The 12,814-nt window shown below is 39.3% G+C and overlaps 1 protein-coding gene across 2 annotated transcripts; it reads left to right on the plus strand.

Annotated features, from left to right (window-relative positions):
* Positions 1 to 740: 740 nt before the first annotated feature.
* Positions 741 to 11,338, plus strand: ATPSCKMT (ATP synthase c subunit lysine N-methyltransferase). 2 transcript variants are annotated; one of them, XM_057428813.1, is made up of 4 exons: positions 741 to 1,033; positions 3,247 to 3,384; positions 4,390 to 4,440; positions 9,198 to 11,337. In XM_057428813.1, exons 1-4 carry the CDS (start codon positions 755 to 757, stop codon positions 9,393 to 9,395), a joined length of 666 nt encoding a protein of 221 aa, XP_057284796.1. In that variant the 5' UTR covers positions 741 to 754; the 3' UTR covers positions 9,396 to 11,337. The 2 variants fall into 2 exon arrangements, with proteins under 2 accessions (XP_057284796.1, XP_057284797.1); XM_057428814.1 differs by lacking the exon at positions 4,390 to 4,440 and having other exon boundaries at positions 9,198 to 11,338.
* Positions 11,339 to 12,814: the final 1,476 nt, after the last annotated feature.

Below are 12,814 nucleotides of genomic sequence, written 5' to 3' on the forward strand. Positions count from 1 at the left end.
TGGCCGGGACCTATATGGCGCCTCCAGCGGACTTTCTGGAAGCATTCAGAACGGAAGTGCTCGCGGCCCCGTTCCCTAGGTGCTGGAAGGGGCGGGGAGGGAGGGGGGAGAGAAATAGAATACGGGAGCCAAGCGCGGTGGCAGTGAGCGGTACCGGGTGACTCTGTTAACGTGAAGTGGTAGGGGCAGTCACGCGGCGGAAGAGTGAGCACGCGCCGTTCCTCTGCGAGGCGCCATCAAAAAAGGTTTCGGTCCCTCTTCCCCCCCGCATGGCTAAGTGGTATTGCCCTCTCATATAAATATGGCCGGCTAAGAGGGGGTCCTTGTTGGGGCTCGGGAGCCTCTGGGGTTGGTGGTGAGGGTAGCTCGTGAAGGGGTGCGTTGTGCTACGAAGAAAAGTTACTTCTCGGGGAAGACCCATAACTACTCTGGGACGGTTAGGGAAGCGGGCTCCCGGCTGCCCGTGGCGGGGAGGTCTTTCCTCACGCCGTCCCTGAGCTGTTCCGGGGTGCTGTGCTTCCCGGCTGGGTGGGGGGAACTACAGGCTTACATGGAAACCGGTTTTATGGCTTGAAAAATAACGCTTTAGCCTCTAAAAAGCAATAATAGTGACGTTTTCAGTAGAGTCTTGGTATCACCTAAAGGGGTGTAAGTAGTTACTCTTTTTCCTTCCAGATATCCCAGTACCGCTTTATCTTAAACGCGTAATAAAGCCATGAGAGAAATTACTCTTCAATGTCTCTTTTTAGGTGTGATGTCCAAGGGGGTAGCAAATGAGAGCCATGCAGCAGCCCCGCAGGACGACTGCAAGGGCTCCTCAAGAGGGAGGAGCCGGGGGCTGTTGGTCACTGCTGGTGTTGGTGGGACCTTAGTGGCTCTTTATGCTGTGGTCATACCCTTCGTGACGCCGGCTGTCAGGAAAGTGTGCCTCCCCTTTGTTCCTGCAACTTCCACCCAGATCCAGAATGTGCTGAGAATGTTAGAAAGCAGAAGTGGCTCCCTCGTTGACATTGGTAGCGGGGATGGCCGTATTGTAAGTCTTGGGCATCACTTTCCTTGTATATTGCCTCTCAAAGAAGTGTCAGATGCTCTAGCTATGGCTGATGTTGTTTTCTCATATTTATGAATGTCTTGTCTTTGGCATCCAGTGTTTTTGTCGGAGCCTTAGAAAAAGGCTCAAAGCGAGAAGGGTTTATATTCAGTTTAGGTGAGTAAGCAATGTTTTTTTTTCTCCAGTCTTGCCTGCAGCTTGATGATGCAGTGTATAAAATGATGAACTCATCCTGTTGGCTTGCGGGGATTGCTTTGAATTCGTGTGAAAAGATGCAGTGGAAGTATTGGTATTGTGATTGCCAAAGAGCTGTGATTCCACCCAAGTTTATAGCTGCAGCATGTGAGGTTTTGAGATTAAATAGCACTATGCTTTTGGAGCTGCAGCTCTATGCTTATTGTATAATGGTGATAGAGGAACAAAGAATGAGAGATGAGCAGTGGATTACATAAATAACAATCCTGATATCATTAGTGTTGTATTTTTCACACCTTTGTGCAGTGCTGGCTGCCCTGCTTAAAAAATCAATGTGAAACTAGAAGAATTCCCAAGAGAAATGGTGAGAATCGCTAAAGTAAAATCAATACTGTGTTTCCAGGACACTGTCTGAACTCTGATTTGGAAAAGTGGTGGTGAGGATGTAGTAGAGAATGGTGTCTTTTTTTTGTAGTTGTGATGTTTTGTGAACCATAACCATCTGTTTCAAGTCAGGTTTAGTAATAGGATGGTGCGTGAAGTGAGTTTTTGATGGAAATGAGTAAGCTCTTGAATGCTGCCTTCATCCATAGTTCATGTGAGTGAATCAACCGTTTCTCAACACTAAAAATACTTGATTTGGAAATCCAGACCTGTTAAGGTGGCTTAGAAGGAATTGTACCCAAATAGGAAAATGGAGAAGAGCATGTAGGTATACAAGCTGCAGTTTTTGATGCTCTCTCTTCTCAGCAGTCTGACTTGACACTCACTTGAGGCATCTAATTAAATAGGCACTCTGTGTTTAATTCTGATATTTATATGTATATATATATTTATTTGTGTTTGTGTGCTGAAATGGAGTCTGAAAACTGCTTGGAGAGCCAGGCCTAAAATTGAATACTTGGTGTGGCCTTAATGTGTCTGTCCTAAAAAAAGCTGAGCTTCTGTTCAGGAGTTTTTAAATAGTTGGTGCTTCGGTGTGATCAGTGGATAAATATGATCATATTTTTATTTCCAATCTTGGTAAAAATGTCAGGTTTTTTTAGTGTATTTGCATGTGCTGTGTGCATTATGAAAGATGCGCTATTTTAATAGTGTGAAACACTGTCCAGGTAATGCTGTTTGAGATGTGTACTTCCTGATTGCACCTTGCCTGTTCTGTAATTCATAGTTCATCAGGCTTCTCTTGGTGAGAACCTGGCAGTAGCCTTTTAAATTATGACTTAAGTCTTAATTCTAGGTAATGGTGATGTTTCTATGAGAATAGAAACTTTTTCTAAAATCTCAATAGGTTTTGATCTTGTTTGAAGACACTTGGCAATACAGCTTAACAATTATAAATTTTAGGGTCTAATTTAGAGGAATGTCTTTAAAAATCTATTTATCTGAATTACCTTTTGCCTTTTAAGATGATATATGAAGCTTAGCAGTGGATGAAAGCTCTACTATGAGATTTGTATGTGGGGTTTCTTTTTCAATTTTTTTTTTTTTTTTATCCTACATTTAAATTTTACCTTTTTAAAATGTAGGTCAGCAGTTTATTTTCAAGCTCTTTTTATTGGTGGGTCATTTTGTCTCGGATTCAGGGGTCTCTCAAATGCCTACCCATCACTGCTTTTCAAATAAGTAGTCTCACTGTGAGCTTTTCTGTTTGTGTATTTCACTGTTTTCTCTATGGCCAATTTCAGTATTCCAACTCCAAGGCAGTGTTATGAATATGTTAAATTAAACTCTTATGCGAATCATAGACATACTACAGGCTTATAGCTTTGCCCTGTGAATGTTTAAGTGGTTCATTTTGTTCATGTGAATGTATCTATTAATTTCAATGGGACTAGTCATAGTACTAAAATGTAATTTGTTCGCTATACTGCTAATCTCTTGGGAATTAAAATCTGTATGAAATACAAAATGCATTCCTTTGATTTATATTGTCAATAAAACTATATGTGAATACACTTTTTCTGCTTCTAAGTGAAGATTTACTTTCTTCCTTGTAGGTGATAGCAGCTGCGAAAATGGGTTTCAAAGCTGTTGGCTATGAATTAAATCCTTGGCTGGTCTGGTACTCCAGATACCGTGCCTGGAGAGATGGGGTACATCACAACACCAGATTTTATATTTCAGACTTATGGAAGGTAGGTGGTGAAATACATAAGAAAAAAACTGGTCTATTTGAGAGATTTCCATAGTTTAGAAATTCTTTCTTCAAAGAACCAGAATACTGACTGGCCACAAGATGCTGTACTGGGCTTTGAGAAAAGTACTTGAGCCTGTAGAAACTAAACTCGCAGGACAATTAGCTTCTCTGCTGATTTTGTGCTTTGGTGAAGTGCTGTCCTTTTTCAGTACAGACTCCTTGAACGTACTGTGGCATAATTGTGCCTGATGACTGATGTGGGGTGCTGTAATGTCAGGTATTGCTGAGAGCTGATACTGTGGGCTCAGTAAGAAGCCTTTATTCACCTAATGTGTGAGATCACAATTTCATCTGACATTTCATTAGATGTTTGTCCAGCTGTGTAGTGTTTTACCTGGTTTTGAGTGTTGCTTTAAGGTAGCTTACATGTGACAGATTTTTTTCACAGTTTACTGTCATTTGAGTCACAATTGCTTTTTCAATGTGGTGTGCCTTCTTGGGTCATGTTTATGTGGATAGTAGGAATTTGGAGGAAAAGTGCTAGTGTATTATTTTTCCTTTTTTCAGAAGGGAGCATTGGAAAACTTCATGGCACTGAGTGGGAGAACTTAGGCATTGGCATGCTTGGCAAGTTCTTGTAGCTAGCTAACATTTAACAAAAGAGGGGTGGGCAAACTTGAAACATACATAATTTTAACATACAGGAGCTGTGGAAAAACTAAGCCATGAGTAAAATCATGTTCTAAATTAACACTTTCTGTGCCACTATAATTAGTGCTGTATTCTTGGCCAGGTGGTAAAAGTTTTTTGCTGTTCAGCAGTATAAAGTTGTCTGTTTAGAAATTTGTGTGATGACAAGTTGATACAGGACATCCTTTCTAATTTTTGGTCTAAATCCCTGGTGAAAGTAGTGCAGCTACAGGGATTAGGGTAAAGAATGGTGAGAGCTTCTCCAAATACAGACGCCATTTTCATCAAGACTTGTTCTCAAATTTTATTTTAGGTTTCTTTTTCCTGTTATACAAATGTCGTTGTTTTTGGGGTGCCTCAAATGGTAAGTTTTTTTGCATTTTTTAATTATTTTAATACTGAGGCATTCAGTGTTAGTACATTTATCTGTAAAATGTCAAAGGTAGTTAGTACTAATATTTTGATACTTCATTGTTGCTTATTTATGTCCATGATAAAACCTGATAAAACTTGTGACTATGCAGACTGGAGCTCTGAAAATAGGCATGTTTTTTTTTCTGTCCATTAGTTCATAACCAAAATGAAAACTGATGTGCTTAAGTTGCTTGGAGGGAAGGTGATAGATTGATTCTTGACAATTTTAGTTTTTCATACTGAAAAAATGAGGAGCTTGCAGGGAGAGGATGGAATAGGATATTGGCTACAGCTTATTTTTGGGAACCTTCTTAGAGGAGACTATTGAATTTTGCCTGTAATCTCCAAAACCCGGATTACCTCAATTAGACCAGCAGCAGATATATTGTGATAATCTCTTGCCCATGTTAGACTGTGAAAATTTAGCAATATTTCAAGTATAATTGCTTAGAGAACAAGTCCACAAATTCTTTGCCTTATAGGAAGGCTTTATAAGCCTATGTTCATTGGATCCCTGGGGCAAAAGTGTTCTTCAAAACTGGTGTAGCAACTGAGTTGCAGTGACTGCTTTACTAATACATTCGATAAATTTGGTCAGATGATGTAGGTTTTTTGTTGCTGTTTTTTTAGTTTTTACTATGAAAGAGGAAAATTTCTTAAATATTGAAAATATTTTTGGTACTTTGATTTTTTTACTGGAATCTTGTACATAGGTTGAATGCAGATGGAGAAATGAAACAGAAATATCCTATAAATGTTTTTGTGTTGCTTCTTCCTCTGCTAAGGCAAATGTGGGATGAAATGAGTGAAGAGTTTTATGCTATACTGTACAACGTACACTGATGATATTTCTGTAGCAGTAGCATAAAGATGCAACAAGAAGCATAATAAAGCTTCACTATTCTCTGCTTTTTCTTTACCAGCATTGGAATTAAGATACGTACTTCAGATTTAAATCGTAACACATGTTGGAAGCTGAAGTGAAAATAGTTATTTTTCTTTTTCCCTACTTTTGTGGTGGCATATCGGTGGGAACTGTTACGTTAGTTGTGCTACGTATGTTGCCCGGTTTGGATATTAAGTGCTCTCTAGCTTGAGTTCCGGGAGGGGGCAGTATAAATATTTGAATTTGCAGTCAGAAGTTCTGCAGTTGCACTGAGGGGAAAAGTGCAGGTGAAGAAAGAAATTTCACTAAACTAGAAATAAACAAGTGCCTTGGGAAAATGTGAGTAAACCCAGCAGAAATACTGGCTTAACTTTAAATGTAATAGTATAAAGTGGGATAAATTAGTAACAGGTGTGATAGAAAGAGTAGCTCTAGGGCTCCGAATAATGTCAGTAAATTCAGTAAACACTGGGCTAAATTCTTCCAATAAAAATACTGTCATAAATGTGATAGATCCAAACATATGAACTACTGCATTTCCTGAGCATTTGGTTGCTCATGATCCCCTTTAAATTTACTTTGGAAGTTGTGAATGCTTAGCTACCTGAATGATTAAATTGATTTTCTAGAAACTTTAATGCATTTTTTAGTTTTTACTGAGGGCAAAAGGTTTCTTCAGCTTTTTTAATAATACTGCTCTGATTTGATGCTGTTAAGCAGTGCTTTTATTTCATATCCAAGATTTGCTTACAGAACGCGGAGTTATTGATTTTCAGAGAAAACTAAGACCTCTCTTGTTTTTGCAAATGTGTGGGGAAAGGTGGGTTTATGAGTAATTGCAGGGGCTTTTACTTACTCAGGGTGAGATGACAGAAATCTTACCAGGTGTGCATGTTCTCAGGTTCTCTGTATTTTAACTGATTATATACTGTACAGAAGGTTTAGTAAGCTGTATATCTGTGTAGACATACAAAAAGCCCCCAACCTGACTTGGTGAAAGATACAGTATGATTGTAACACCTAATGTTACTGATTTAGCTTAAAAACTAGTTTGACTGTTTAGTTCAAGGGTATGATTCTTTTTTGCCTGAGTATTAATGATGTTTTGTAATTTGAGCTAATGTAGACCTACAGTGTCACTAATTTTTATAATTACTCATTAAAAAATAGGCTATATCTGTATTTGTAATTTCTGTAATAATTTAGTCCTTCATTTTCCAGAGTCTCAGCTTGGTTTGAGATTCTGAAGTGGGCTTATTTTTAAGTGCAGTAGCAAAAATATTTTAAAGTATCTGGTGTATGGATTAAATCAGAGCATAGACTGCTCAAAAATATCCATAGGTAACTCTCTGATGTCTTAGATCTATGACTATAATTTTCCTAAAGTACTTTGTTGTAGGCTTAAGTGTAGCTGTAATAGGATGTTACATCAAAGGCACCCTGTGTGAGTATATGATAGTGGAAGCTATCTGCAGCCTTGGGAAATACATTTTCTTCAGTCAGTCTTGTTTTCTAATAATTTTCTGTTGCTTTCTTTTTCTTTTTGTGAAATTTTCATATGTTTTGTGTCCTTTGTGACTTATATTGATTTGTATTTGTAAATAATTGCTGTCCTTTTAACCTTTTGATATCATGACATTTAGATATCAAGTAAATAGACTTTTCCATGTAATAGAAGTAACCTGTGGAGCTTGCTGCTGTTATTAACTCTCTGAGATAGATACAGTATGTAAGAAATAAAGGAATTCCAAATGGGTGTGCACTGATCAGATAAAACATAATGTCATTTTTTTCCAAAGGACAAAAATGGCTAAGTTCCCCCCCCCCCTTTTTTTTTTCCTCTTCTTTTTCTTTTTTCTACCCCCTCCCCCCCGAACATAATTAATATCTGGCATGGACAAGAAATTTCTCTGAAGTCTAGATGTGGTAATTTATTTCTCACTTAATCCATAGCAGAATTTGCAAATTAAGTATTGGAGACAGAGTATCTGACTGGGATGGGTGTTTCTCTTTGGAAGAGTAATGATATTTCCTTTTGTTTTGTATCTGCTCAATTTTTGCAAATGGAGGAAAGCTAGACTACAGGTCTTCAACCAGCAGGAGTGGTATTTTGACACAGTCCACCACAGCATCATTGCATCCTTCTTTCTGAATTGGGGAGGTATGGATTTGGTGGATGGGCTGTTCAGTGGAGAGGGTATTGGTAGGGTAGTAGCAACTGGTCAACAGCTCAGTGTTCAGCTGGAGATCAGTCATGAGGGATACTCCTCAGGAACCCTTATTAGAACCAGTACTATTTAATATCTTTATCAGTGGCACAGACAGTGGGATCAAGTGCACCCTCAGCAAGTTTGTAGATGCCACCAAGCTGAGTGGTACAGTTGACACAGCCATCCAGAGGGACCTGGACAAGCTCAGTAAGTGGGCCCATGTGAACCTCAAGAGGTTCAACAAGGCCAAGTGCAATGTCCTGCACTTGGGTTGAGGCAATCCTCAGTATCAGTAGAGGCTGGGGGTTAAGGGATTGAGAGCCCTTCTGGAAGGACTTAGGGGTACTGGTGAATGAAAAGCTAGATGTGAGCCAACAGTGTGTGCTCATAGCCCAGAAACCCAACCATATACTGAGCCACATCAAAAAGCGTGACCAGCAGGTCGAGGGAGGTTATTTTCCACCACTGCTCTGCTCTGGTGAGATCCCAACCTGGAATACTGTGTCCAGCTCTGGGACCCCTAATGTAAGAAGGATTTGGACCTCCTCGAGTGAGTCCAGAGGAGGGCCACGAAGATGATCAGAGGGATGAAACACCTCTCCTATAAAGAAAGGCTGAGAGATTTGGGATTGTTCAGCCTGGAGAAGGGAAGGGTCCAGGGAGATTAGTTATAGTAGCATTCCATTACCTAAAAGGGGCTTATAAGAAAGATGGGGACAAAGTTTTTAATAGGGGATGTAGTGATAGGACAAGGGGGAATGTCTTTAAACTGAAAGAAGGTAGATTTAGAATAGCTATGAGGAATAATTGTTTTGCAGTGAGGGTGGTGAAACACTGGAACAGGTTTCCAAGAGAGATGGTAGATGTGCTGTTGCTGGAGACATTCAAGGCAAGGCTGGATGTGGTTCTGAGCAACTTGGTGTAGCTGAAGATGTCCCTGCTCATGGCAAGGTGATTGAAACTACATAACCATTAAAGGTCCCTTCCAACTAAACCATCCTATGATTCTATATGCTGTTTCATGCAGTGCAGCAACTTCCATGCATATATTAACAGGCTAGACCCTACAAAGTTCAAGTTCGATAGTATTTAACATGCCAGTACTTTGCCATACAGTGGCAGCAGTGTAATTGCTTTGGGTTGTTGGCTGTGTAACTTTTTGAGTGTCCCAGGATATGCCATGGGGTTAGACTGGAAACTACAAGATGCATTGGCCTTTGAGTATCACACACAAGTTCATGTGACTTGGGGTATCACAAATTCTTCTCTCTACAGAGAATCCCACTGAAGAGAATGATAAATTGGGACATGCAAAGTCTTTACTTAATGTGTGGTTATCTAAGGGCTTATTTATGGGGTTTTGATAGACTTTTTAGAAGTTAGAGCTACAGTTTTCTTGATCTTGCCAATCAGGGCACAATAACCATTTTCTAGTTTCAGATACTCTTTGTCAATGCATCAAAGGCAAAATGTATGTCATGAATACTTTCCTACATTTCTTTTCCAAAAAGTTTTCAAATCTTGGACTTCTCTTAAATACTTGAACTAGATTCTAAAGAGAATGGTTCTGTTTTTTACTGCTTCTGAAAGCTTTTTCTTGTTATTCAACAGATGCCACAGTTGGAGAAGAAGCTGGAAGAAGAACTGGAATGTAATGCCAGAATCATTGCCTGTCGTTTTCCTTTCCCTTGCTGGATCCCAGATCATACTACTGGAGAGGGAATAGACACTGTGTGGGCCTATGATTTGAAACATTCCAGAGGATGTGAAACAAAAGGATTGGAAATTTCACCAGAGACAAAATCCTAAAAATCTAATTTGTTTTTGAGCTGAAATTTTTGGCTTTGAGTTCACATTTTAAAGAGTGAACAGAGCCCCAGGATATGGAGATATATAGTCACTAAAATAAATTAAATACACCAGTTATCTGAAAGCAGACAAAGGTTTGTGAAACGTGTAGCTAAGTGGCTTAATGCAGTTAGTAAAAATTATGAAAAAGTTGTATAAGAATCAGAAAACTTTAGCATGGAAAATGGGATAAAACACGGGTCACTGCTGTTAAGGGGAATATATGTACTAGTTAAGATGCTCAGATTGATGAACTTAATATATGCATTCTTTTTGAGCCTATGTGGCTTTTGCTACTGGTGTTGGAAGCGGTGTGCAAGTGGCTTCTCAAATGAGCCATGGCTCCCAAATGTCCATTATGTGTGCTGAGTAGGCATAAAGCTGAATCAAACTGATGCAGATTGAGTGTGATGATGATACCAACGTTCTGCACCTCAGCCTTGAATGTGTATTTTTTGAAGTTGAATAGGACACAAGCAAATATAACAAGTTGCTTGCTCATTTACACAAATGCAGCCCTTGATGAGTTTTTATTTAACTTGTGAGGTGAAGACAAAACTACAGAAGTGTGTTCTTACTGAACACTTGTTGGTATAAGCCTTTGCAAATAACCATAATTTTTCCTAACCTCTCTGATTTAGGAGGGGTTTCAGAAGTCACCTACTTGGCAGTGAAGTTTCACCACTTCTATGTGTTCAAACCTTGGATGAAGTATGGGTAGGAGCTGCTTACTTGAATGTGTCATAGAGACTGTCTCTGATTCTAGGGATAGTTGGTCTGGCTAGCTTGGTTAAATCTGATTAGACCTCATTAATTTATAGTGAGATGGGAAAGGAGATTTTCAGTCAGGCTTCTTTTACACTTTTCTATGCCATCTGATGAAAGCTCAGAAACCCATGGTATGGTTGCATGGCTTTTCCTTGGAGGGTTAGGCAAGTTCTCCCCTTGTCTTTGCTGATATGCAGTGAGGTACTGCTGCTACTTCCGTGACGTTTTCCTTTTCTGAGATGGTTACGGCACTTCATATTTTGTCGCAGTCTGCTTACTTGGTCTGTGTTTTGTTTCCCAGGTAAAATTTTCACAGTTTCACCCTTTAAAAATTAGTCAAAGTTCGTAGTTAACCCCTCCTGGCACCATTTAACATATAGACTGTTAAGCAATGGCTATGTAAGTTTGTCAGACTTTTACATGTATGATACCCATAGAATGAAGCTAAAACAGGCTTGGGAATTGCCACCTTACTTTTAGACTTTTGTTACCACAACTAAAGTTACTTCAGGACAAGAGAAGTGCTGAGATCCTGTAATTTCAGGTAAATACAAAGCCTGTGACATTTTATTAGGCATTGATTTACTAGGCACATTTGCTGGACTATAGTGTCTGACTTGAAGAGAAGTTAGATGTTATTTGGGATGTGTAGTCTACAATTACACTGGTACCCAGTTTTTCATTCTTGGTGGGAGGGAAGGAGTAGGAAGAATCTAAATTACAAATCTACACTGAGGAGCAGCAGAATGGTTTTGTCCTGATATTTTATACAATGCAGGAGAAGAAAGGGGCAAAAGTACCTGCTATGGATTTTGCAAGGAAGAGCTGATTTCAGCCTTGCATGGCAAAGCACAGCTGTAAGCTTGGAGACTATGTACTGAGGAACGGTGATTTCTGGCAATCAGTCTGTTACAGCCTTTCACTGTAGTGTAATGTAGTGCATCTTGTGGAACTACACTGAATGCTTTCTACTATGATTTAAGTGTTATGATTATTACACAGTGACAGGAGAGGGCTAAAGCGACTTGCCTAACACGGCTGAATGTACTTTAATATCCCAAGGCCATAAAACCTCAGACAAAGGAAATCTGAAATTATTTCAGTTGGCAAAAACACATACAAAGGGGAAATCAGCTAATTATGCAGTTGTTCTGCAAATGTTTATAAAGGCAGAGGCAAAACAGTTTGATCGAATGAATTGTGACTCATCAGCAGTGCAGTGCGCTGACCCAGGTTTCTGCTGCCTGCTTTCATGAAAGTTAGTTTGCAGGGAATGAGGCACCTATTTTTCTGCTGTGTTTGACTATATATTTCTCTATTGCATTATCATTTGCCTGTTAAAAGGTAAAACTGCGTTTCTCAATTCTGCTCATGGGAAAGGCTTTGGGGTGTGTCATTCTTAGTTCCTACCTATCAGTCCAGAAATATTTGTTGAGGAGGGCAATATAGAATTGATGTGATGGCCTGAGCTTTGGGGGCACTAAGTACTGTCCTCACAGCAAGGAAAGATGTATGAATGCTTTTAAAGGCAGAGAGCTGTTTCTTGCTGTGGCCATTTACTTTTAGGGGCCTAGACTGAGACAGAGTAGTCTGAAGGTTCAGAATTCCTTATTACAAAAGAAAATGTGCAGTATTTCTTGTTTTCATGGCAGCAGTATGAAAAGGAAAGCAAATTGCTCTAATTTACATGGGAGCGGAGGGGGGAGCTGGGAAAGCAGTTTCTTGTCCTCAATTTTTCTATCACTTGCTATGTTCATTTGATAGTTCACAAGGTTAAATACTTAACTGTGACTTCAGTTATCACTGCATGGATTATTATGTTGATACAGTTCCAATTGCTAGGGTAGTGTAGTACGATTTCATTGATATTCTGCTGCAGAACACAAATTTCTTTCTTCTGAAAAACAGGAAAGCCTTAGAGAACTGGCTTAATCAAATTATAGCATAGGTCTGAAGCCAGTAGAAGGAAATGCAAGATGTGCATGCTGTTCAATACCAAAGTAATTCAGATACACAGTAAAACCTATAGTTTATCTTTGTTTATGTCTTCTAGTAGAATCTGTTGCCTCTTGGGACTTGCTTGTTTTATTCCTTCCTTGCCCTGCCAGATCTTAGCAAAACCAGTTGCTACGTTGTTGAATAAGTAATGCTTTCCAGAAATAACGTAGAATTTGATCAGTTTGAAAGTAATGCAGGTCGGAGTTCTCCAGGAGTCAAACTTTCAATGTTTTTTTGTTTCTTTTTACATTGAAACATATTATGTCCCCACAGGCTTTGTGATGCAAGATCAGTTGTACCAATGTGGCATCTGAATGCTACAATTCAAATTTTATAGTTTCCTATTTTGGGTAAATTTGTTTTCTCAGGAGAGGGAGAGGGGTATGGCTACAAGAGAGGCACTTGATATGCAGGTTGCTCACAGTGTATGCACAGTCACTTCAGCTACACAGCAACGTTAACCAAGGTTGTCCAGATTTGTTTGTGAAATGTGCACATATTTTGTGAGCATTAGGCACTTCTCTATTACTGGCTGTATAGAAGTTCTTGATTTATCCTCTGGTCTGATTACATGCTACCACTTAATCTAATGTTGCTCCAACTAATTTAATCCC

This window comes from Pezoporus wallicus, unplaced genomic scaffold (assembly GCF_028554395.1).
Source record: "Pezoporus wallicus isolate ANWC-B61680 ecotype Strahan unplaced genomic scaffold, APGP_CSIRO_Pwel_v1 contig_6658, whole genome shotgun sequence".
NCBI classification, from domain to species: Eukaryota; Metazoa; Chordata; class Aves; order Psittaciformes; family Psittacidae; genus Pezoporus; species Pezoporus wallicus.

Excerpts from the sequence above, each read along its gene's own strand:
- ATPSCKMT (XM_057428813.1), top strand. The coding sequence starts at position 755 with ATGTCCAAGGGGGTAGCAAATGAGAGCCATGCAGCAGCCCCGCAGGAC. Across the intron at positions 1,034-3,246 it reads GTAGCGGGGATGGCCGTATT|GTGATAGCAGCTGCGAAAAT; the intron begins GTAAGTCTTGGG and ends TCTTCCTTGTAG. Across the intron at positions 4,441-9,197 it reads TTTTTGGGGTGCCTCAAATG|ATGCCACAGTTGGAGAAGAA; the intron begins GTAAGTTTTTTT and ends GTTATTCAACAG.